General features: G+C 49.5%; 2 protein-coding genes across 5 annotated transcripts in view; both read left to right on the forward strand.

The window, feature by feature from the left end:
• The window catches only part of ADPRM (ADP-ribose/CDP-alcohol diphosphatase, manganese dependent), a 386,060-nt gene extending 374,317 nt beyond the window's left edge, over positions 1-11,743 (forward strand). Inside the window, exon 12 of the mRNA XM_082441418.1 lies at positions 5,209-11,743. The gene's annotated coding sequence lies outside the window, so the exon portion shown is untranslated. The remainder of the gene's footprint in view (positions 1-5,208) is intronic.
• A 6,239-nt stretch (positions 11,744-17,982) lies between these two features.
• Positions 17,983-26,033, forward strand: part of SHISA6 (shisa family member 6) — a 263,403-nt gene continuing 255,352 nt past the window's right edge. Inside the window, exon 1 of one of the 4 annotated variants that reach the window (XM_082441403.1) lies at positions 17,983-18,685. In XM_082441403.1, coding sequence (XP_082297529.1) covers positions 18,042-18,685 — 644 coding nt within the window. In that variant the 5' untranslated portion in view covers positions 17,983-18,041. The remainder of the gene's footprint in view (positions 18,686-26,033) is intronic. The other 3 variants (XM_082441404.1, XM_082441401.1, XM_082441402.1) reach the window with 3 other exon arrangements.

Here is a 26,033-nt window from a genome sequence, read left to right on the forward strand (position 1 = left end):
AACTCTGGTCATCATTTATATTTAGAAAAGGATATTTTTCAGAGCATCTCTTTTCCAAAAATATATTTTATTTTTGAATAAGCAATTAATGCACATGGTTTAACCTCCAAGTTATGAAATGATGCACAAAGAAAAAAAAAGTCTCCCTTCCACCCCTGATCCTCAGTAAAAACCTTCCCTTTCTAGAAGCAACCCAATGTTATTGGTCTTTGCTGTAGTCTTACTGTAGAGTTTTAAGCATTTACCATCAGTGACAAGCATATATGTAGTCCCATTGTTATAGAAATGGCAACATATTGTACATACTCTTCTGAATTGCTTTTTTCATTTCCTGTTCATGAAGATAATTTCATATCAGTATATAAAGCACTTCCTTTTACTTTTTCGTGGCTGTATACTATCCCACTCTATGAATGTACTATAATTTCTTTAACAACTTGCCAACAAATTGGCATGTAGGTTGCTTCCATTATTTTGCTGTTCAAACAAAAATGCTATATCAGTGGAATAATGCAGTATGTAACCTTCTGAGATTGGCTTTTTATATTCAGTGTAATTCCCTTGAGATTCATCCAGCTTGTTGCATATCAATAATTAACTCCTTTTTATTGGTGACCAGTAGTTCATGATATGGATATACCATCACTTAAATATTTATCACTGAAGGACATTTGGTTTTTTTAATTTTGGGGCTATTACGAGTGAGTTACTATGAACATTCATGTACAGGTGTTTATGTGAACATAGGTTCTCATTCCTCTGGGATAAATGCCTAAGATGGCATTTGCTGGGTCATTTGTCATCGTATGTTTACTTTTTAAAGAAACCACCAAACTTTTCCAGAGTGGCTGTACCATTTTACATTCCAACCAGCAGTGGGTGAGTGACCCAGTTCCTCTGCATCTTCATCAGCATTTGGTGTGGTTACTATTCTTAATTTTAACTATTTTGATATGAATATAGTGGTATCTCACGGTGGTTTTAGTTTGTGTTTCTCTAATGGCTAATGACACTGAACAGCTTTTAATGTGTTCATTTGCCTTCTGTAGATCCTCTTCAGTGAAACGCCTGTTCATGTATTCTGCCCATTTTCAAATTGGATTTTTTGCTTTCTGCTGTCGAGTTTTGAGTTTCTCTGTATCTTCTAGATACCACTCCTTTGTCAGACATGTGCTTTGCACATATTTTCTTCCAGTCTTTAGCTTGTCATTTTATTTTCTTAAGAGTGCCTTTCACAGAGCAGAAGTTAATTTTTATGAGATCCAACTGATCAGTTGGTTTTTTTTTTTTAATTTAGAAAAAAATCAAGAAATGTGACATGTATACTACCCCAATGTGATGGTTGAAAAATGCACATTCTTAACACATTCTATAGGAAAGTGTCAGTAGAAATTGAGAGCGCTAAGTGCCAGGACTGGAATTTTCTTCCCATTTTACAGATTAAGGACACTGTACCTTGCCTTCACTTTTAGTTCAAAGACCTCTTCATGACCCCACAGTGAACGAATTTCTGTGTGTATTTAGGCAGCATGATATAATTGGTCACAATATAATTATTCTGGTTGTTTTTACCATTTAGAAGACATGTGAAACCTTACCAATGGCATCCCCAAGCCAATGCCATCTTTCCTTCCTTTGAACTCACTTCCAACCTGCTTTTTAAGAAAATAGCACCTAACATTTTCCCATTAAAATTATTTATGATGTGCTGTGATAAGTAAGTATGGACTCCAAAGGCACCCCAGCTGACCTATCCCAGCCTCAGCAACTGTGGATACAGGAAGGTTTCAAGATACACAGATTGAGCACATGGAATTTTTAAAAGATGAAAGGCCTTACAGAGATATTAACATACAATGGCATTTGATTATATGTCGAGAGAAAGGCCTTTCTTGAAGAGAGAATATTATATGGAATCAGGATGGTCTTGGATCATTCAAGGTCCCCAGCCTGAGGTCTGAGCCTGTCTCTTGTTCTACAGGAAAAGTGGGTGCCTGCAATCCAAGCCGGCAGTGCTCGTTTTGTTTCTAGACTGGCCTCTGTTGGTTCTTGCTTTGGCAAAAAGCTGAGCCTTTGGTGCACCTTCTCCATGCCTGGGGTCTGGGAAGGCTCTGGAGGAAGCCACCTCTAAGAGTGGAGCTCTCCCCCGTCATGCCCTGTGATTATCAACTTACCTCAGGCAGAAGCATCCTGCCTACTTGGCAAATCCTGAAAGGATGGCTGGGAGGGTACAGTGCCCCCGGTGAGCCATCTCAGGCCTGTTTCCATTCCACTATCACGGCAGCTCTGCGGGAGCCTTGTTAAGAAGCAGAGAGGTGCACTCTGTCCTGGTCCTGCAATGCCACCAGGAGATTTTGAGTGCCCGGGCTGCTGGCAGAGCTGTCCTACAGAGTGGGGTCGCCCAGACCAAGAACCCTCAGTCTGGGGAGCGGCCACCAAAGACTGAGCTGTCCGAAATGCCTGTCCCAGGGAAGGCGTTAGGAGAGGTTGCTGGGGAAACACCTGGGGAAAGAGCCAGAGGTCTCTGCGCCTCTTATTCCAGGAAGAGGACATCTCTGAGGACAGAAGTGGACGTGCCCAGCCCACCCCGCAAGGCTGCCACGATTTGTGGCCCAGGAAACACAACAGAAGGTCGGCAATCACCCCTCCCCACTTCTGTGATAAAGGGAAGGATCCATGACTTGGGTGCACCCCCATTTGCCCCAAGGAACCCACAGCACGTTCCTGGCCTGATCCCGTCTCCGGAAGCCCTGCAGGTTTTTGATGCTGATGCCTGTGGCTGAAACTCGGGGTCTTTTCTTTCTTGGCCGGGCTGGGACCCAGGCCCATCCCCACCGCCTTGGCCTCCTCTCCGCTCCTACTGATGCTGCAGCCTCCACCCGGCCCGGCCCCTGGCCGAGCCTGTCCAGCTTCACCGTGTGCCATGTGGGCACCTCACCCTCCTCCCAGCAGGCCTCGTGTCTCCGGAGACAGTGTCCCAACCCCAGGGGGTCAAGGGCACTTCAGGGAAGCAAGCCAGCCCTGCTGGCAGCCCAACCGGTGCCTCCACCTTCCTAGCTGGGCAGCGATGCCTTGTGTTGCCTTAATTCTGTGTATTATAATTGTAGAGAGAGACCGTCTAGAAGGGGAAATCAAGTTGCTGGTTTCATAGTCTCTGGCCCCATCCTGTTTCCTCTTTTCTCTCTGCTTCAACTCCCCATAGCCATTCAGGTCAGAAAGAGTGAGTTTTTCTTTAACTTCTTTCCTACCTGCCCAGACTTCCTTTACTTAAAGCTCTAGGAGCTGGCTGGCTGTGTTAAGTGAGAACTAGGAAATTTAGAACACCAGTCCTTTCCCAGAAGTGCCCCGCTCTCAACCCTGCTGTTTACTTCGCCCAGCTCGCTATTTTGAAGCTCAGAAGCTTTCTCTTTGCCTCCCTCCCCGAACAGTCCCTATGCCTTTCCTCCGCATGGGACCAGCCCCCTCTCTTCCCCAGGTGAGTTAATGCCTTGAGCCTATCAGGGAGCAGGTCCTGGACGCAGAGGGACAAAAGAGAAAAAGCACATTGATATTTAAAAATCTTGTCCCTATTACACAAGCAAAGGAGACTCTCTTCCACCAACACACACACACACACACACACACACACACACACACACACACACGCCTCCCCGTTCTCTGTCCTGCTGAACCCTCTGGGGCCTTTAGAGATCAGGACAAAAACTCGAATAGGGTTGCCAAGGAAAACCTCAGGTCCTTTAATTGGGACAAGGCGGGGGTGTGTCTATGCTCCTGGGGATGTTGTGTTTCTCAATCTAGGTTCTACTAATAAAAGTATAAAAGGGTGTCCATGGCAGGAAGTCTTGGTCAAGGCAGACCGCTCCCCTGGGACCTTGCAGACTCGTGCCTGGAACCACGGTCTGCTCAAAGACTACGGCTTTGCCTGCAGGGCGCTGCTTCTCCTGTCCCTCCTGGGCCTGAGGACCGAGGTCGTCCTTCTCCACATCTCCCCCACCTGGGATCCTTCCTCCAGTTTTGCACTCCCCACTGCCCCCTGCTTCTCGAGGTGATGGCTGTCCCTTGCTCACCTCCCTGGTCCAGCCTGGGTTCATCACTGGGGACATCTGCGTGCTTTCCCCAGGCCCAGCCTTTCTCTTCCATCCTGATTATTCCATTCTGACAAGAGCCATCTTGGCTCATCCACATTCCAAGCATTGCCTGGAATTTTATCACCAGCCCAGGCTAAGTGACAGGTGGAAAAGAATGGGAGGAGAGGGGGAGCCATGCGGCAGTCAGTGATTGTCAGCCGTACCGTTTTGAATAAGACTGTCCTGCATTTCAGTATCTTTTTAAAAACATACCTGTTCTCTGGGAAAATAGGCAACAAACCCCAAACAGCGGTTGCCTTCGTATTTGGGAAGGAGGAGGTATGCTTGTTATAGACCTTTAGCTTCATCTGTAATGTTTTAGTTTTTCTTAAAGAAGAATGTATTCACACATTATTTGGGAAATTTAAAGATAACAAATAATAAATTTGGTAATTAAAAAACTTTTTTATTGAAGTATAGTTGATTTACCATATCATGTTAGTTTCAGGTGTACAGCACAGTGATTCAGTTTTATATACATATATATATATATAGTCCTTTTCAGATTCTTTTTGTTGGTTATCTATTGTATATATAGTGGTGTTTATATGTTAATCCCAACCTCCTAATTTATCCCTCCCCCACCCCCTTTCCTCTTTGGTAACCATAAATTTGTTTTCCACTTGTCTCATTTTTTTAGATTCCACATATAATTGACATCATATGATATTTGTCTTTCTCTGTCTGACTTACTTCACTTAGTTTGGTAATCTCTAGGTCCATCCATGTTGCTGCAAATGGCATTATTTCATTCTTTTTATGGCTGAGTAGTATTCCATTGTATATATGTACCAGATCTTCTTTATCCATTCATCTGTTGATGGACATCTAAGTTGCTTCCACGTCTTGGCTATTGTGAACAGTGCTGCAATGAATATTGGGGTGCATGTATCTTTTCGAATTACGGTTTTCTCCAGATATATGCCCAGGAGAAATTTAAAGATAAAAAACAATAAGCTTAGTAATTTTTTGGAGAAATAAAAAATCGATAGCAGGCACAGAGTCTATGTATATAACATAATACGTGAATGTTGGTGTATATAGTAAAGATAATGCACTGTCTGATATGATCTGTTCACAGGCTAATCTTGTCCGCACTGGACCGGGAGCGATATCCTGAGTCCCTTTGCATCTCTAGCATGAACCACGGACACCGGGGTGCATTGGCCCTCAAGAAAGGTTTGTTGAGCCACAGGTAAAGGAAATCATCAGCTTCCTTAGGGGTGGTGATCTGAAGAGTGGGAGCAAGGAAGGAACGACGGGGCTGAAGTACAGACAGGGGACCCGGCTCTCGCTGTGATCCCTGTTTTTCCTGCACGTGAACGGCAAGGTGTTTGGGTGCTAGTTTCTTGCCCCCTGTGCTCCCCGTAAGCTGGCCCCCCGTGTGACTGCAGGGAACACCTTGGCAAAGAGGCCTCTTCAAAGTGTCTCAGCATGATGGAGAGTGGACATCGCTGCCAGTCACGGAGGACATGTGTCTCCGGAACCACCGAGTTCCAACCAGTAGCCTCGCCGAGTTCTGGCAATCTGCATGTGAATTGTGCCCTACTCCAAAGTGTACCCAGATTGGGGGTGGGGGACGGTCACCCCCTCCTTTGAAACTGCTGTTCCTCTCCATTTGCTGCCGCAGATGCCAACACAATTCTTGTTGCATTAACTTGGCTGGTAGAGTGAGGAAATGGCAGCAGCATTAATTAAAAATAATATGCCACCCAGGAGATAGCTTGAGCTCGCTCCTTTTCTTAGTATTCCTCTCGATTCTTTTCCTTCCAGCTTGCGGCTGACGCGCTATAGGTGCCAGGGAGGGGAACCCGTGATGTTCAGGAGAAGGATGACAGAAGAGTGAGAGATTTTAGAGAGAGGGGCTCCAAATGTGATGAAAATCTTCAATCTTAGAGGTATCTGTAAGGCAGAGTTTTGAAGGCACTAAAAAGAATAGTAAAAAAATCAGGGGGAAAGAACTGGATTCCTGAAGTTAGGGGGACAAGGGAAGGATTGGCAGAAAGTGGTATAAGTGGATACTTTTAAAAAATAAATAAGAGAAGAAATACCATTCTACAAGAAAAGGGACCAGGTCTCTTTGGAGAAATGGCTGAGTCAATGGTTGGGGCAGGAAATGTATAACTTTGTAAGAAGGTCTTATAATGCTAAAAAGTAAAGCAGTGTTCAGAAACAAACAACCTAAAACCCCAATGGCGGTGTGTATGTCAAATGGACACAAGAACCAACTGAAAGAGCTCATGACGGGCAAAGCTGGGCCAACTTGAACAAGAAAATGAATGATGTAGTGTCAGATTATAGCCCAAAGTATAAGTATCCATGAGTCCATACTGATGTAGATAAATGATTGAATATATACATAAGTGGAGGAGAAAAGACAAATCTCTTGTGCAGAAGAATTCCAAATAATTGAGGTACGTGCACCCCCTTCATGGAGGTGGAGAGTAAATCTCCACTCCTTACATGTGACCTGTGCTTAGTGACTTCCTTCCAAAGAGTACGGTATGCATAACTTCATAGTGGAGAAATCTGACAAACACTGCCTCAGCAGCGGTTATCAAGGTCAACGTTATTATGGTTAAATCACATTAATAGCTTGTATCCTTGATATGATGAGAATGATACTTCACCTCGGTGACCTTCCTGCCCCAAACCCATAACTCCAGTCTACCCATGAGAAATATCATCAGAGAAACCCAAGTGGAAGGACATTCTACAGAATACCTGGCCCATACTCCTCCAATCTGTCAAAGTCATCGAAAACAAGAAATGTCTGAGAAAGTGTCACAGACCAGAGGGGCCTAAGGAGACGTGATGGCTAAATGTAACATGATATCCTAGATGGGGTCCTGGAACAGAAAAAAAGGACATTAGGGAAAAACTAAAGATATCTCAATAGAGGTTGGACCTTTGTTAACAATAAAGTATTAGTATCACTGCTTGGAACCATCAGCGTCCACTACAATGTGAAAGTGGGTCCAGACTGAAAAGAAAAACCCTTACCATTGCCATCCCAGCCCAGAAGCTTCACAATCACCTTCACAGCCACGCTTATGTTGTAAAAAATTACGGCTGTTGCAAGCTGTGGTTTTTAAATTTAATGTTGTTCTAAATGCCTATAATTTCAGGTAGTCTCCTTTGGAAGTGAAAGCAATATTTTCAGCATTCCAATTTATTTGTTCTAGGCTTGTTGACAGAGTAGGATGACTGAGCCGTAGAAGGAAAGAAGCAAATTTGGGGAAGGCTCCATGGAGTTGACATATGCATTATTCAAAATTAAACAATCCTCGTAAACCCACGTGTCCCCCCTGCTGCACCCTACAAAGTGTGTTATTTCTTTTCCTGACTAACATTTTCCTCTTAATGCTGAATTAATGAAGTTATTTTCATTTCATTATGCCTGGCTTTCAGGGGACTTTCTAATAAATTCAGTCTTTATCAGTCAGAAGCCTCCTTCTGTTTCACGTTTTGTCTCCTGCATGGCCTTTTGTTTCCTAATCAAAATCACAACTTCTAAATGAAGCGAGGAAAGGATTTTGTTGTCTCAAACCCCATTCTGTGCGTGAGCGAATCAGAAGCGAGCTGGGGCTGCCACCTCTTTATTTGTTGTGTTCACCAATTAAAAGGTGTTACTCTCTTGGTAATAAAGTGTCACCTTGTCCCTCTGGGTCCTCACTGCGGCCTCTTTCGATCTCGCTCCTTGTTTAATTTGCCAGCTGGCATCACTGTGGTCTCAGATTCCAAAATTGTCCAGGGCCCCACTTAGGTCAAAGCCCTTCTCTGTTGGAGGGAAAACGTTGAACCCTTTCATCCTTTACTCCTAGCTGGCTGTCGCTGGAGCTGATCCCACAGTCAACTGCCACACAGAGCTAATTTCAGAAACTTCTTAAAAGAGTTGTTCTTCAAGGGCAGCTGTCCGCACAAGGGCTGTGTCCTCTGGCGTGTTTATACACCAAAAGGGAGAGTAGGGTCCAGAAAGAAATAGTGTAGCAAGAATATATAATCACATTAGTTCAAATACTCAGATAATTGGTTGAATAAACTGGATAACTGCCACGACACTTCTGTTCCCCATGCATCCATACGCAAAGCTAGTGAGGAATTCAGTAAGACTGAAATATCATTAGAGGACAGGAGTGTGCTTTGAAAACAGCACGTTCCTCGCTGCCAGAACTGGTTTGGTTTGACTTTTGATCCAGCCCTTATGTTTTTGCGTAACTGAGAGATTTGGCAGCATGAGAAAAATGAACGCTTTTATTGAACTTCTGAGTTTCCGATACTTTACCATCCATGGTCTCATTTGATCCCGTGTTGTATGAAAGGCCAGAATTACCTTCTCTATTTTACAGCAAAAGAAACTGTGCCCCAGGAGGTCACATACTAGTCACCGAACTAGTAAAAAGTAACCCAAGGACTGGAATTTAGGTCTTCTGAACTTAGTTCTTAAAGTTTTCGTCCTTTCGTAATGTTTTCGTTTTTTCTTCTGGGGTCTGAATTCATTTGATTGTCTGATGAAATGTCTCCTAAAAATAGCATGCATGCACGCAGGCACACACAATTTTGCTATAATTTCAAGAGGTTCCCCATCACCCCCAGGTTGAGAACCACTGTCCTACACTGTGCAATCTCTATAAAGGTGATAGAGTGAAAAACCAGGAAATTCTGAGATAGGACAATACGCAATTTGAAGATGAGACTCAAGACCAAATTCCCAAGTTCTTTGCCAAATATTCTTTCTTCTCCTGGAATGTATTATCTCTCAGAGGGACTGGCATATCCTGAAATTAAATGTGTTAAAAAATTACCTTGGGAGGTTATATGCAGAAATGGGAACGTATTGATGGAAAATAAAAACCTGAGAAGTTATTGAACTGAAAGAAGGAGAAGCAGGGTAAAATGAAAAGGAATAAAAATAATGGCCAATTAGATATTTTCAATCATGAACATTGTGCAACCAGCACGTTGTGCGTATTTATGAAATCCGTTGCTGGGAGAGGGGCTGTGGTGGAAGTGATGCAGGAAATTGAGTGTGGTTACCTAAATGGGCTCACGGAGGCCAAGTGGGCACAGACTGTGGTCACCCTTGGCCTGGTGGGATTTATCCCACGCATCAGTTTCATCTCTAGCTATTTCCCCCTGCAAGCCCCGGCAAGCCCGTTCTTCGGAGTCGATAGCTGCTCATGCTGAAAGCTTGTAAGCCACTTCTTGGCTAGGGCACCCGTCGCTGTGATTAGACCCAGTGACAATGTCTTGCCCTTCCTGTCGGTTCTCATGGACGTCCTTCTTCCTAACTGCTAGATGAACCCTGACTCATCACCCTTCCTGCTCTGAGGTCTTCCAGGTCTGCTGGGTTTAATTCACTGCCCTGCCTTGACCTCCTTCTCCGGTGTAACCTCTCTGGACCGAGTGGCCGGTTCTAAACGAACCCTCGGCTTCACTCCTCCCATGTGATTTCACTGAGCTTGTGGCCGTTCTGAAAGGCCTGAACACAACTCCAATGTTGTCTGTCTCAGGATAACCCTGGCCCCGGTTTCTCTCTTTTGATCTGTCTACAACCCAGGAGCTATCTCTATCACCATAGCAGTGCCACCATGACCTTGTCCTTCAGTGCCTGGTGACTCCTTGGATAGAAAGATTTGGAAGGAGTTCATCTCCACTCCCCAAGCTTGGGCTTCTAGGAGATAGAGTTGGGGCTGGGAGCTGGGATATGAGGGTAAAATTGAACAGGCACCATCAGGTGCTGAGCCAGGACTTGAAAAGTAAGTTGGAAAATCAGACCCTCAAGCCAAGGTCAAGAAATAGTTCTCAGGCTCTCTGGCCAAGTATCTCCAGAAATTCCTTCGCCAAGCATCTTCAGGCCAGCCCTCCCTCCTTTAATTGCTTCCTGGCTCCTGCAGGACCTATCTGCACACTGGTTATGTCTGCAGATGGGGTTATTCAATGTCTTGATCAAGACTGAGCATGTCAGAATGGACCTCTGTCCACAGAAGTCATTCCAGGATCAAATTAGTAATTTTGAAAATTGATGGGAGTTAATAACAAAATTGGTCCTTTCAGCCCAGTTACCTCAGTTATTTTAATGATGGCATCCATCTATTCAGTGATTCACCCTTAGCTTGGCACTCACCCAACAGATGGTCCATCCAGAGAGCGTCTACATCCTGACACAGAATCAAGAATTGCTGTTTATTCATTTGTCTGTTTTAATGACCAATTTGTGCCCAGTCAATTGGATTAGATCAGTGGGTTAGATCCAATTAGTTAATTCAATTTTTTTTTCCCTTTAAAGGAAAAAGCTACACCAACCATTTTTAGTGGGTTGTTTTTAATCACACGTACCTATTCTACTGAAGGTACTACTGCCTATGGCAGATTTAACTTCCCGGAAGTCGGAAACAGAATTCAAGGTGACCCATGTGACACAATGGACACAAAAGGCATGATCTCAAGGTAGGACGCAGAAGTATGAAAAACAGTTTGTACTGACACAGAACACAGGTTGATACGAACCCTATGCCATCTATGTCTAATGCACTCGTAAGAGGGTTCCTAGTTTTATAGGGAAATATAGTTTTGTATGTTAATCCCTGTTGGTTTGGAATAAAATATCAATAAATTGCAACTGAAGAGAAAATGGAATAACAATGCACAGAATCTGCACATGAATATCTGGAGAGGCTGTATGATGATTATCTTTGGCATTCGTTTGGCAAACTCTTCACTATCACTTTTCTCGGGAAGCGCTGACCCCGGTGTGCATTTCTTCTAGCTGTAAATCAGTGACGTCTTTCAGTAAAAAGCACATAATGACCAATGACGTTGGTGTCCCTCACACTCTCACCCCCTTCCTTTCATAAATGTTTCCGTTTGGGGCAACAAAGCTGTATAATTGGAACAGAATTCTAAAACCACATCTACATAAAGTAACAGAACTATGCTTGAACCTCTATGACTGTCGCCTCTCACTGAGCTGTTAGGCAAATAGAATTTATTTCTCGTACTAATTCCAGCTATAGTTAATCTCTGCTGGCTATTTGGAGCTTTGTGTGTGGAAGGGCTTTCTGAGGCTATGCCTCGTCTCAGCAGGAAAGGGTTCGTTAATTGATTAGTGATGTCTGCTCTGGGCACAGGAGGAGGGCGTCATAGCAGAGAACACTTTTACAGCCTGTCCTACCATAAGGAGTGACTGGATGCAATGCTATGTAGATAAATCACATTCCATAGAACCAGCTAAATGTGTCCTTTGAAAATGGTTCGGTACAAGTTTACCCAGGAAACACACAACTAAAATGAGCTGCTCTGTGACTCAATACGTGCTTGGGGATACAGAAGAGCTTTACATACATTAAAAGGGGGGAAAGCCCCAAACTCTCAATCATTTAGTGTTGTAATCTGACCTTATTCTTAAGACAGTCACAATAGCTAGACCAATTCTAACAGTAGGGTTCTATGTCTTGGGCTTAAAAGTATAAAAGTGCATGCATATTCACCTTTGCTTTAATGCTAATAATGTCACAACAAATGTGGAGAAAACCACATTTGATAGCCCTAGATGATCACAGTAGGAAAGCAGCCCCTTAAGGAGAGTTTCTCAAGAAGCTGTTAAGATGTTGAGCTCACATGTGGCCCACACATTAGACTCTTCAATTGTGTTTCCAGCATGTCTCCGAGGTGCTTTGAATCTGCTAAGGCATCCTCCTGGTAGTGTAGCTCACGACCTAACTAAAAGAGTCTGTGTCCTAGGGAACTGCTGGACACTCAGCTCGGGGGAAAAACATTTCTGAAGTCTTCTCAAATCTTTTTATTTTTGCCTCTCGATCTCTGGTGTCCTCGCTCCAGCTGCCATGACAAGACACCGAAAACTGGGCGGCTGAAACAATAGGAATTTATTTCTCCCCGTTCGGGAGAGTGGAGATCCAAATCAAGGTGCCAGCAGAGTTGGTGTCTGGTGAGGGCTCTCTCCTTGGGTTGCAGACAGCTGTCTTCCTGCCGTGTCCTCACACGGCATGGGGATGGTGTTAGAGCTTCAGCATATGAATTCTGGGGGGACACATTTAGTCGGTCACATCTGGTTTGTGGTAGAGGGAAGGCACTTCTATGAGGCCCTATGTAGGATTCCAGAGTGCAAGTCAGAAAGCATAATTTATTTGTTTGTATTTTGGACTAGCACATAGTGGTGCTCGTTAAATATTTATTGAAGGGCTAATTGGTAGAATAAATGATAAAGAATGAATAAATGAATGCAGAAGTGAGTTAACCCTGGGCCAGGCTAGCCACAGGGATAATTTGAGGTCATTTTTGCCCTCACTTGTCTGGCCAACCAGAGGTCTGCTTAGAAGAAAGTGTCTAGAGGGTATGAATTCTTGCAAATTCTGTAATGCCACAATTCTAGAGTTCTAATTATACGGGATGCAAACTTCCTTAACTCCGTCTCTAGGTGGGAACTGCCAGGGGAAGACAGTCCCTTTCCTGTGCTGCCTATTTGGAATCTCTTTTCTTTCACTCGAGCAATTGCCTTCAGTCTTGAAAAGGGTATAAGAAAGAGTACTCATTTCCAGCGTGACCTAAACTGCAATTCTTGAATAAAAGATGGCAAACATGACCTCTCTTCCTTTCTTCTTCATCTGCACACATGTTTTCATCATGTTTTGTACAGAGCACATCACCCTTCCATGCAGTAGGTGTATGGGTTGAATTGTGCCTCCGCTGTCCCACCCCCCAAATTCATATGCTAAAGTCCTCACCTCCAGGGCCTCAGAATGTGACCTTATTTGGAGACAGAGGTAATAAAATTAAAATGAAGTGATTAGAGTGGGCCCTAATCCAATATGACTCGTGTCCTTATAAAAAGAGGGGAATGTGGAGACCAACACGCATAAAAGTAGAACATCACGTGTACATAATGACAGCCACCTACAAGCCAAGGAGAGACACTTAGAAAAGATCCTGCACTCAGAAGGAATCAACCCTGCCAACACCTTGATTTCAGACTTCCAGCTTCCAGAATTGCGAGACAGTCATTTTCTGTCCTGCAAGCCACCTGGTTTGTGGTACTTTGTGATGGCAGCCCTAGCAAATTCATACAGCAGCTCATGAAAAATAGCTTCGGACATCTAGTGGCTGGAAGTTGCACCTAATACATTTCTGTTTAGCGTCTGTGCTGTGATCTGCGGATGGACTTAGCTGTCTGTTGTGTTGTAGTAAACCATCACGACACTTAATGGTTTCAAACACCTACAACAACATCAGTCTGTCGCTTCTCATGATTCTGTGGATTGTCTGGGGCTGAGATGAATGATTCCTCTTCTGGCCTCACTTGGGTCCCATCCTTTGCCGCGTTCCGCTGGGAGCTCAATTGGGAATCAAATGCCAAAGGTGGCATCGCGTCTCCCAGGGTCTCTCTCCATGTCGTGGTGGTCTCACTCCTCATCACTGAGTATAACAGGCAGCCCACGCCTCTTATATGGCAGCTCGATCTCAAGAATGCAAAGGAAGACGGCGCCAGGCCTCTTAATGGCTAGACTCAGACTGGCTGAGCATCACTTCTGCCACATGCCATCAGGCAAAGCAAGTCAAAAGGCTGGCCTAGCCTCAAAGGGAAGACAAACAGACGCCACCTCTTGTGAAAAGGAGTGGCCATCGTTTGTCTACCATAGCTAGGTGGAAACCCTAAGTCAGAATGGAGACAGAAAACACATGCTATATCCATAGGATGCCTTTGGCTGCACGTAAGAAAAGCTCTGGATTCAAAGAGGCTTTTTTTTTTTTTTTTTTAAAGTATATTGGAGGATGTGCATAGGTTATATGCAAATACACCATTTTTTCAAAGAGGCTTTGACATAAGAAACTTAATTATCTTACATTATTGGAAGATCGGAGTTGTGAAAGCCTTGGGCAAAGTTCCCTGAATGGCTCCATGATGTTCCTTCTGTCATCCTCAGTGTATCAGTCAGGACGGGTTAAGATACGCTGCAATAATAGGCCCAATTCCAGTGGCTTTAAGAAGAGTGTAGTTTTACTCAGGCTACATGGCCATGGTGGGGCCTCCTCACTGACGTCACTTCCAGGCTGACCAAGCCACTCCCACCCAGAGCATTGCTGATCACCATGCCAGGAGAAAACGAGAGCTCTACCATGTCTTAAAGTGGCAACTGGATGCTCTGGTTCAGAAATGACACGCACCATTTTTGCTCAGGATTTTTGACCAGTAGTACTAAGTCACTCTTCCCCTCCTGCTCACGAATGGGCCAGGAATTGCAATTCTACAATCCGCCTGGAAGGGCAGAGATATTTCTTGTGCAGCACTGATAACTAACGAACTGAATATCAATTTCGACTAATGGCTCGCTTCTGCCCCCCTGTCCCACCCCCTCAGCCCCCCATGGTCATAACCTCCACGGAAACAACACTTAAAAAAGTAGAGCAAGGAAAATTTCCCCAGAATCTCCCATCAGTTCCCGCACTCAGCATTGGCCAGAGCTGGATCACATATCCATTCTTAACTAATCTGGCAAGGGCAATGGGATTATTATGATTGGCTCAGCCCAGTTGGGATTCGTCTTCTAGAGCCAGGGATTGGGTCACTGTCTCCTGAGCCTACAAGGGCTCTGAAGTTGGTATAGGTGTTGAAAAAGATGATTCTTCTCTGGCACTTTTTAATAAGTCACATCCACAACAGAAAGATGCTTCCATACTGTCAACAATTCAGGTACTGAAACTAGAAGGAGAAAGGAGGGGAATGAATGTTGGTGGGCAACCAGCCTGGTCAACTACAAAGGGCAAAGTGTCAATAAGATGTATAGTGTTTTGCATTCAATAAGAGTGGGAATAGATAACCCCTAACATCCTGTTCAATTCTGAGATCTACTATTTTCTGTGAGTTTGTTTTTTGCTACCATCTATGAGCACAGAGGTTCAGAACATATTTGTGAGGGTGGTCTGAGGAACCAAAGCAATTTCCCTTACTTAGTGCCACTGATCAAATCCTGTTAAGAGTCCCACGCGAAGAAGGCATGTTTCTACCCATTGCTAGGAAGCTCCCAATTTTGGAATAATGATGGGGAGGTGAAAGCTCAGGGAAGAGAAAAGGAAGAGATTGGCTTTAAAATTGCACGTAGTCTGAAGGTAAAAAATATGTTCTTCTGATTCCCAAATGTATATGTGTATGTTATGATAATATACTTTTATCTGCTCTCCTGAGCTTAACACTTGTGCTGAATTGCACCACTTGGAGCTCTAAAAGGGATTTCAACATGACCATCACGAATGCTGTCCTGAACCTGCCCTTTGACCACCAACTACCAGAAACCTACTTCACCCCTTCATCTTCTTTTACCTGGATTATCAGAAAGGCTTCCGTATCTCCCTTCTCCCATCCAGTGTTCCTTACTCCAGTTGACTTAGAGATCCAGTGAACATGTAAATCTGATTGACTTCCCTTTGAGTAAAACCCACCAATAGCTCTCCATCAACTGCCAGCTTTATTTGGAAGACTCCCTCCAAGTTTATGCTCAGCTGCTGTCTCCCCAGCTCGCATACCCCACTCCCTCCTGTCTTGTGGATTTTGTTAAAGATGCTGCCTCTGCTGGGAGCGTCCTTCCCCTCTTGTTTGCTGTATTAACTTCGAGATGCTGCTCCTTATCTCGTTGAGAAAACTGCCTTCGATCCCACCTTTCCCCTCCCGGGCTCGGCTGGGTGCCTGTCATCTGGTGCCTCTCAGAGCACTCTGTGCCCACCTTTGTCATGGGACATAACCACGGATAAGTTCATCATTTGTTGTCCGTCTCCCCAGTGGTTTACAAGCTCCCCTTCCTTGAGGAAAGGGACTGTCTTATTCAGCTTTTATCTCAGCACTTAGCACAGTGCTGGGTGGAGAGTAGGCACTAATTAAAATAAATGCTTGTTGAACAGAATCATGAAGAGGGTGGCAGCTGAGTAGACAGAATTGGGGGAGTGGGAGAGGGTGCAGGGGAAGAGGGAGGAAATGGAGAGATAGAAGCAAGTGGGGAGCTGCCAGGGGAGTTTGTGAACCTCCCATCCTAGGATCGAGATCTCCCTCGGGTGCCTTGGAATCTGGGTTTCAGCTCCAGCGGATCCATTCCGGATTCTGAGAAGAGGCGTTCCGCCTCTCCTGCATGGGGGATCCTTGATTTGGGTCACACGTGAGACTGAATGGACAGCTTTGGGGACAATCTCTACTGCCCACACACTGATGAACTGTCCCCTGCCTTCAACCTAAGTACCTGGGCACTTGCTCAAAGGGCCAGGACTGTTGGCAGAATTTCGGACGTCGCTTTTTGTTCTCATTTTCCTGCCCCAACTCCACCCCCTCAGGTCAAAGATGAGGATTGTAACTCCCCCTTGGGTGGCCTCATGGCTTTGAAAGTTAGACTCAGGCCTCCTTTCCCAGACCCAAGCAGTAAGCACGCAGGAACGCCCCCTTTCCCCCTCCCCACCCCGCCCCCGCCGCCATGAGCTAAAGCGGAGGAATTTCAGAGCTGAGGCTCCGAGGCTAGGAGACCTTTCGTAACTCTTCCCGAACGCTCCGGGGAAAGTCCCCGGAAAGAGGAGACGAGGTGCTCTCCCGCGCTGGGGCTGCCTGTGTGCTGGGGGCGCGGCAGAGTGCCCAAGGCGGGGAGCGCGTAGGCCCTGCTCGCTGGTAGCCCAGTAACTTCAGAGGAGCCACTTGACCCCTGGTCTCAGTTTAGGAACCTGTAGCAATGGGCCTGACCGCTTCCCTCCGCTGCGAGCGTCGCCACTAGGGAGAGGCAAAGGCTCGCAGACACCCCAACTCCCGCTCGGGCCGCGCACGCACGGACTGGGGTGGGGCGGGAGCGGCCGCGAGGGCTGGACCGGGCCCGGGCAGGGGGGCCTGGGCCCGCCAAGGGCCGGCTCCCGGGCCCCTGTTCGCCGCGTGGATGAACCGGTGTCCTGGGCTTTGGTGACGCGGAGCTGCGGGCGCCGCGAGCGGGAAGCGGCGAAGAGGAGCCCCCCTCCCCCGGGCGCCCGGGCGTGGAGACGTGGGCGGCGGTGAGCGGCGCCCCCCTCCGCTCGCCTCCCCTCCCCCGCCGCCCCCGCCGCCCCCGCCGCCCCCGGCCGTCCCCTCCCCGCGCGGCGCTCCCGCGTGTGCGGGTGTCTCCCTCGCTCCTCTCGCACACTCTCCGGCACTCGTGCAGGCGGCTCCCGGCTCGGCCGCTCGCTCCGGCCGCCGCGCCGCCGCCTCTGCAGTCGCAGCCGGGCATGGTGAGTGAGTGAGGTCGGGCGCCGCGCGCTCCCCCGCTCGCCGCCCGACCCCAGGCGCCGCCCGCTCCGTCCCGGGGAGCCGCCGGCGGCGGCGGCGCGGGCGCGCCGCGGGGCTGGCGGCCGGGGAGCGGGCGGCCCGTGCGCCCGGGGCCTCGGGGCCCCGTCTCGGGAGCGGGCTCCGCGCCCCTTCCAGCCCCAGCCTCGCTCCTCGAGGGCTGCGCGCTCCCTCCCCTCCCGCCGCCCGCCTCCCGCCTCCCGGTCGCCCCACCCCGTGACCAGCTCCCCGTCTTGTCCCGCAGGACCCGCCCGGACGGGAGCACGCCGCAGCCGCCGCCGGGAGCCGCGCTTCGCGTCCCGCCTGAGCCGAGCCGCGCGCGGGGCCGCCGCCGCCGCCGGCGGGGGATGGGGCTGCCCGGGAGGCGCGCCGAGCCCGCGGGGGGAGCGCGGAGCCGGCGCGCAGCCTGAGTCCCGGCCGCCCGCGCCGGGCTGGTCCGTGCGCACCGCACGCCGCCGCCGCCGCCGCCGCCGCCCGCGCCCCGATGGCGCCATCGCTCCGGCGCCGCTGACCGCCCCGCGCCGCCAGCCCGGCCCGCGCGGCCCCCTCGGAGCCCGGCCGGCACGGGGAGCGGCCTGCCGCGGAAGCCTCCCCGCGCCCTCCCGCCCGGCTCCGCCATGGCGCTGCGGCGCCTCCTGCTGCTGCTGCTGCCGCTGCTCTCGCTCCAGCCCCTGGACCTGCTGCCCGGCGCCTGGGGCGCCCGCGGCCGCGCCGCCAACCGGACCCTGAGCGCCGGCGCCGCGGCCGTCGGGGGCCGGCGGCCCGGGGGCGCCCTGGCCCGGGGCGGCCGCGAGCTGAACGGCACCGTCCGGGTGCCCGGTGGCCCGGAGGCGGGGAGCCGGCGGGGGCAGCCCGCGGCGGCGGTGGCGGCGGCGGCCAGCGCGCCCGTCACCTACGAGACGTGCTGGGGCTACTACGACGTGAGCGGCCAGTACGACAAGGAGTTCGAGTGCAACAACAGCGAGAGCGGCTACCTGTACTGCTGCGGCACCTGCTACTACCGCTTCTGCTGCAAGAAGCGCCACGAGAAGCTGGACCAGCGCCAGTGCACCAACTACCAGAGTCCGGTGTGGGTGCAGACGCCCAGCACCAAGGTGGTGTCGCCGGGGCCCGAGAACAAGTACGACCCGGAGAAGGACAAGACTAACTTCACCGTCTACATCACCTGCGGGGTGATCGCCTTCGTCATCGTGGCCGGCGTCTTCGCCAAGGTCTCGTACGACAAGGCCCACCGCCCTCCTCGGGAGATGAACATCCACAGGTAAGCGCGGCCGCCCGGGGCCTGCCCCCAGACTCCCGGCGGCCTCAGCCCTCTTTCCAGGCTTCCCTGTCCTCTTGGCTCTTGGCATTCCACACCCCCCCACCCTCCGTGTCTCTGTCTCTGTCTCTGTCTCGACTCTTTTAAGTCAACTGAGGACCCCTTGCCTCTTTCACAGGCAATAAATCGGAGCCTTCTGTGCCCTCTTTTCCATTTCTTCAGAACCGGGAACGCATGCTTTGGTTGGTAGGGTGATTTACAGGGCAAAGTAGGGAGTGGTGGAGTCCGTGAGTTTGCGTCTAAGAATTGTCCACATTCCGTAACCCTGGGTAGGGGTCCAGGGTGCAGTTTTCAAGGCAGGTGGGCGCCTCGGTGCAGGCTCTTACTGCATTCGGTTTTCTGAGTCAAACCAGAGCGTCATCTTGGACGTAGGAGATTGAACGATGTTGGAACCTTACTGAAAAGAGTGTGAACTGAGTGTTCCCGTGTGTTGGAGATGCGGGTGATACGGAAAAGAAGCCTCCTGGGGTGAGAAGGAATGCAGATCTAACCATTCCATCTTGACCGAGGGCATATGGTGTCTATTCATCACATCCTGCCGAGTGGGATGCTTTGCCTTCCTGCTGAGACTGGAGGACTTGTTCTTTTAAACCCTGTGGGCAGGACTCTCTGAGTTAACACTTCTTGCTGTGTTCAACCCGGTGGGTATCTTTCACTGTTTCCATAGGGAGGCAGTGGGGGCTGCCTCCCACCGAAACTTAACGCCAAGAGCTTGAAATATGGTCGTGCAGGGTTCCACCCTGACTGCCTCCCTCCCACCCCGCTCTCTAGCTCCCCGAGCGCCCCTTGGGAACGGGAAACCAGCCTCTCTTTACAACTCTGTTAATGATGCGCCCAGGGGGTGCAAACTCAGCCCTGCTTCCAGTGCCCTCGTGCTGATGAATGGCTGGACGTGGTTCAGCAGTCTTTCAAGGAACAAACCCTGCCCCGGGACATGCCTCCATCTCTGGCACATGGTGTGGGCACTGCCCTAGTAATTGGGACCACCCCACACTGCCCAGACCGGTTTCTCTGAGTTTGCCCGGCGGGCCCGCACCCGGAGCCATACAGCTTTAGGTCATCTCTGCACTCTGCCTCTTACCCTTTGGGCCTGAAAACCTTGCCCCGCTGCTGCGGACATTAGTCACTTGTACCTTGATGAAGAGAGAGAAAGGCAGATAGAAATTTCTGGGCGTGATTTCTTTCCCCCCTGGATACTGTGGGTGTTGAGAAAAGATGATACTCTGGCGGATTTTGAGTCAAATCCACAAAGTGTGGGTACTTTCATGTTGACAAACTCGGGTGTTGGAATTGGGTGCTTCTGAGAGGAGATGGGTTTATCAGCCTCACTCGTTAACCCTGAAGTACCACTGTCTTCATCCCACCCCCATCTTATCTCTCAGGGAGTAAGTCTGTGGCTGGTTGGTCCTGGAAAATGATGGAGGAATCGTGGCACATGGTCTGTGGTTAGTGCTGGCTCTTAAAAGCAGAGGGTCGGTGGGATGGAGAGAGCAAAATCAGGACAAGACGCTCCCTCCTTTGGGTTTTGTCTGGCAAAGAATTCTCTCTCTTGGCTCCCCTTCCTGAAGCAGATGTGCCTGGTTCTTATGCCTCTGCCTCTGCCTCTGGTCCCCTCGGTTGTTCACCTTCCCCTTCTTCTATGCTTCTGGCCTCTCATCACACTTTCCATTCTGGCCGGGACCTCCTGCCAGTGGATTCCCACGAAGTTTTCTTTGGGTTTCTCTCTTCCCCGAGCCGTTCTTCTCTGCACCGTTGGGGAGACCTGCCCCCTGCCCTGCCCTCCACCTCCTACTGAATTTATTCATCATCACCTGGGAGGATGCTGATGGCCTTTGGATGCTGGCGTTGGCCTGCGTTCTGTGGGCTTTGACCTTGGAGATGTCACTGTCCCCCCACCATGCTGACTCCCCAACCCACTCCAAACTAGGGCGACTAGTGTGTGTATAGGTGTGCGGCTCAATGGCGATGCCGTGGGGGCAGTTTCTCTCCGAGGTTGGAAAAGAGAGGTAGCCATGGGAAGGGCGATGCATTTCAGCCCTCAGACCATTATGTAAATGTGGGCTGTTTCTCTCTCAAATTCACCTCCTGATTTTATTCAGTTCACAGCACCTCTTCCAGCAGCTGCAGTCTCGCCTGTTCAGTGCTTGGGAAGCCATCATGTTGATGCTTGTTAGGCAGGGGACAGAGCCTGTCTCGGTGTTTGGGAGGGGGGTGGGAGAGAGGACAGAGCACGAGCGATGCATCTAGGACACTCCCTGAATGACCTTGGGCAGGTCAGGGGAAAGTTTTTCCATTCTGGATAACTCAGGCACGACGGCGTCCCACCCCAACCTCTCCCTTCCCAGGCGTGTCGGGGTGAGTGTGCACATTTGCAGGAGCTGCCCACTGACTCCCGGGCGTGTATGAGTGGTACCACCACGCTCCCACTTTGCTCAGGCCTCAGAGGTCGTTGCTTGCTGTTTCAGGGAGTTTGGGGTACAGGTTGTCTTGTTGGGGACCTGGGGTAGGGAAAAGGAGAGAACGATGGAGAAAGAGATAAATATTCACACCATAATGGGTCCTCCCTGGGGAAAGTGAAGGAGGAGGAATGTATACTCTTCAGAGGTCCACAGAAGAGGTGGGATATGTGCTGGGTTCCGTACTCCTTGAAATAGTTCAGCAAAGGCATTTCCTTTCTGGAAAGGCAAAGAGTATTTTACCCATTCCGGCGTGTGAGCCTCTGCGAAGATGGTGGTTGGGCAAGCGGGCTGAGCGGGAGGGATGTTTGTGGGAGTGTTAGAAGGGTGAAAAGGAAGATGCTGCCTTAGGACCAGCCATCTGCCTCCTCTGTCCCCCTTAGGGCGGACCTTCTTCTTCCTTCTCCAGCCCCCGCAGGGAGGAAGATTTAGTCTTTTCCAGAAGTGATTAGACCTTGCCATCTGTGTGAGAAGTACCCCCCCGCCCCGCCCCTCCCCCCCCCCCCCCCCCCGGTGTCTCTGGGGCAACCATCGCCTCTCACGCCAGAGCACGTGAGCACAGACTCCCAGCTGGACCTCAGGGAGGGGAAAGAGGTGGCCGCAGGGACCAAAGGCGCAGCCGAGTTCTGGATCTGGAGAGCCCTGGACATCGGGTGCCCACCTTTCCCACCCAGAACCCCATTTCCCACCAGGATCTCGGCCTCACCTAGCCCTTCTTTCCACCTGCCCGGGCTGAGGCTGAAGCTGCCGGCCCGCAGGCGTCCGCCCATCTCAGTGTTTCACGAGTGGCTTCTGCGATGCTTCCCTGGGGCTGTCTCTTCAGTGAGGGGCTGCCATGGCCTCCAAGGGCAGGGGCTCTGCCCAGGACACGGGCCTCAGAGGCGGGCTCCCTGTTGACATTCGGTTCCAAACCAGCCGTCCCACATTCCAGCCCGTTCCTTCCTCCTCACCCCGTGTTCGTTCATTAGAGTCTTGGAGATGAGAATCATTCTGAGGGAGGAACTGTGTTGCTTGTTAAAAAGAGGGCTAATTAACAGATAGGTCAGGAAGCTACGAGGGTGCCGTAGGTGCAGTTGGTGAGGCCAGAGGTGCCCGCGGTCCTCCCACCGCCTGCACAGGGATGAAGGGATGGAGGAGTTTAAGGTGGGGATGGGTGTGGAGAAGTACTCAGGGCTGAGGAACGAGAAACTTGTCATGAGGGAAAAGGAAGCATGTTAGGAGGCGCCCCTGGTAGCCATCCAAAGGGGCCTTCATCTTCGGGTTCCTCTGCTTATTTCTAGAAACATCAAGGGAACACTGTGTCCTACCTTTTCTTCCTCCAGAAATTAATTACAAACCCAAAGAGCTCTGTTTTGTCCTCACAGACCACATAATTGCAGTAGCGGGACCACTCTGCCGGCTGACTCAGTGAGTTCCTAGGTTCCTAGGCAATGAATTGTCAAATCACGCCAAACACTCCATTTTTTGAAGCACGGTGGGCTCACTATAATGAATTGATCTAAACCGAGAGTCAACTTGTTTTTTTTTTTTTTTTTAACTTCAAAGATAGCAGTTGTTGGGAAAGAAAAAGAAAGCATCTTGCCTTGGGCTGAAGGTCTTAGCCTTGCATGTTTTCCATTTTCTTTGAGTAAAAAAAAAACAAAATGCATGAAGGGAAAGCAGTGAAATTGTGGAAGAATTTAAGAAGGCTTATGGAGGGAGGGGTTCGGGGAAGGATACCAGGAAGACAGAAAGAAACAAAAATAGTAAAGGGAGGAAGGTAATCGGGTGAGAGAGGTGGGTGGCATTGTGCAGATCTGTGCTTGGTTTCCTCCTGACCCCTGCAGCTACGTGCATATGTATTCATTCAGCAGATGAGCCCTGCCCACCCGCTGTGGGCAAGGAACATTTCAAATTATAAAATGTAAGCCTGTCGAGTGTATGTTACCTTTGACCCACGAGGCAAAGTAGAGTTCATTCTCCATTGAGCAGGTCAGCCATGCAGAAAGCCCTGCCCTTGGACACTCCTCCCTGGAACGTTGCTTGCTGTCTTGCTGGCCTCTCCCACCTCACCCCAGCCCCAGAAGGCATGCACATCGGTCCCTTTTCCCTGCCCACAACCCTGTCCCACGCCCAGAGCGCATTCATTCGGAGGAATCTGCTGCTGAGTTACTAAGACTTGACCCACAGTTCTCTCGGCTGCCACAACACAGGAGGAGAAAAAGTCCAGCGCACTGTTTCCAACCTGTTTTAATGAGAGATCAAGTGAGCGTGCAGTCGATTTCAGATCAGTTGTGCAGGAAGTAGTGATTGAGAGCTGAAAAAGTGAGCTGACCGAAAGAGGTGATCCCAGACAAGACACGCCCTGGGATCCAGAAGAGAAGGGAACTACGCAGAAAGAAGCTTCATCCCCGCAGCTGCCCTGCCGGGTTTTCCAGGGCCTGCCAGGATGGCCCTGAGATCTTCACTCTCTGGCTTCTCGCCGTAGTCAGCCAGAGTCCCCACTGCATGTTAGAAGTAGCACCCAGCCCCTGGCTGCTGGGTGTCACCACTGGCCTTCTCTGCCACCCCCCCACCAAAGTCCTGCACGGTTTATGTTTGAAATTGGGGTGCATTCAAGTGCATGTTGTCTTACAATTCTCAGTACATCCCTTGACAGTATATATCCCGTGGAGCCACAGTATTGTGGTTTGAACTTCCTTGTGTATAGACCATCTCAGATTGGTGGCAGGGGAGGGAGCTCTGACGGACTGTATGAGGGCCTAGGTTAAGTTCATTTTAAAAATAGTGTCTGCTGTGATTTTTTTCCCCTCTTTTCTCTACCTTAGGAAACTCCTACCTGTTATTTTTCCCTGAGTCACATTTATGACCCCCCACTTCCAGCATCTTCGTTCTTGGATGTTGCAGACGGGGAAGAGGGCTTGGCGGGAGGGTTTACCAGCAGCCCTTCAGAGGGTCTCAGACCCCTGGGCTTGAGCAGGCTTATTTTACACCCATTCAGGACAGATTGCTAACCTCGTCTTTTTTTTTTTTTTTTTTTTTTTTTGATCTCTAGAAGTAAAACCAAAATGTTCTGAAAAGGCAGAGTAGTGCTTTCTGTTATTTAGTCATCCATTACAGAACCATAGAATTTTTATTGTGGGCAAGTCATTTAACTTAAGTCTCTAATTTTGTAAGCCAGGCAGCTGAAGCGCAGGGAGGCCAGATGACAATGCCAAGGGTCCTCAGGGAGGGGGTGAGGGATCTGCAGCTATAGAAGCCAGGGTGCCGGTGTCCTGGGCCACAGCCTCGTCTTCCTGCCCAGTGGAAATCTATTCTGTTTTACTTTACGTACAAATAACTTTCAGATATTTAGAGATGTGAGTGACGGCCTTCTCCCTTCTCTTGCTTCCCTACATTTTTTCAGCCCTTTCTCATTCAATTTTTCCATCCACTAAAATGATTTCTGTTCATCTTCCCTGGTCCTTGGCAGTTTCTCCGAATTCCTTTGGAAAGGGCAATACCCTGATCTGAGTTTACTATTATTATCCTTTAATAAGATTTGAGTAATGCAGCTCATTTGAAGAAGGAAAGTATAGCGCGAGCCAAAAACTTGTGAACCAGAGCAATGGGTCACTGGATAAAACTATGGGCAGAAACGTGTAATGAAAAATACGGGCTGTGAATGCTTTCTCTCTGTCCCAGAGATGGGTGGGGATGCTGAAACCAACCAGGTCCGACCTGGTCCAGCCGGCCAGAGACCAGAGCCCCCCCCCCCAGGCATCCCGTGGTCCTGAGAGGGAGTGATTGCAGGTTTGTCCTCCAGGATGGCTCCCTACGTATAAGACAGCTCTGTGACCCGCAGACGTACAGTGACTGGTGCCCATCCTGCCCTTTCTCAGCTCTGGGCCGAGAGACCGCAGGGCCAGGGTGAATACAAGGTGAGGGCTTCAGAGAAGCTTTGGGGAGGATGGCTAATAAAGCTGGACATTTGGGTCCCATCATTATGAGAAATTAACGTCTGTGGCATGCAGTTCGGGGCTTTTGCCTGCATTGTGCCCACGTCCTCCTTGGAAAGAACCAGGACAGAACTATCCTAATGTGTCATCTTTCTAAGCAGTCACTTTGGGAGGCCACACGCTGATGCTTCTCTGGGAGATATTGCCACGGTTCCTCTCTTGGAAGTGCTTTCAGAGCCCATGCATGCTGTTTTGACTTTTCATGATGGTAGCATATTTTTATCCTCCTAGGGTAGATGTGATTTTTGTAAGCAGCGATGTCATGGGGCTGAGGCCGATGGATGAAATAGGTGCTTGGCTGGTTATTGATCAGAAATGAAGGGTGCCTCCAGTAAGGAGACCTGCTGGCCCAGGGGCTGTGTCAGCTGCCTCCAAAGGCAGGTGCCCAGAGGAGGCGTCCCGGTACTGAATGGCAGCCCGGCATCAGAGCCCCGTGCTCGTGAGGACCACTAGGAAGGAGCCCCTCCCCTCACTGAAAGATAATTACCGACCTTAAGAAAATCAGCTTCATGCTCTCTCAATGTGTCTGGGCAGACAGCGGAGGAGCTGGGAGAGGGGGGAAGAGAAAGGGGTTCAATATGCAGAAAATGGCTCAAATAACTGCCCAGAAAGGGTTAGAAAATGGTCCCGCATTTCTGCATGAGGAATGCAACTTGGATTCTTAATTTGATTCTGAGGGTAAAGGGACCCGATTTCTTTGGGATGCGTGCGGCCAGGCTTGGGGTCAGAGCCAGGTGCCGGCTGTGCCCTGCCCTCCCTCCTCTCCACTGAATGCCAGCCCCTCTGCAATTTGGCATCCAGACGAGGTCACCACTTGGGCCAGAGAGCCATCGACGAGGCGGAAGCGTTTATAAGCAC

This window comes from Balaenoptera physalus (genome assembly GCF_965194825.1).
Source record: "Balaenoptera physalus genome assembly, chromosome: 20".
Taxonomy (NCBI): domain Eukaryota; kingdom Metazoa; phylum Chordata; class Mammalia; order Artiodactyla; family Balaenopteridae; genus Balaenoptera; species Balaenoptera physalus.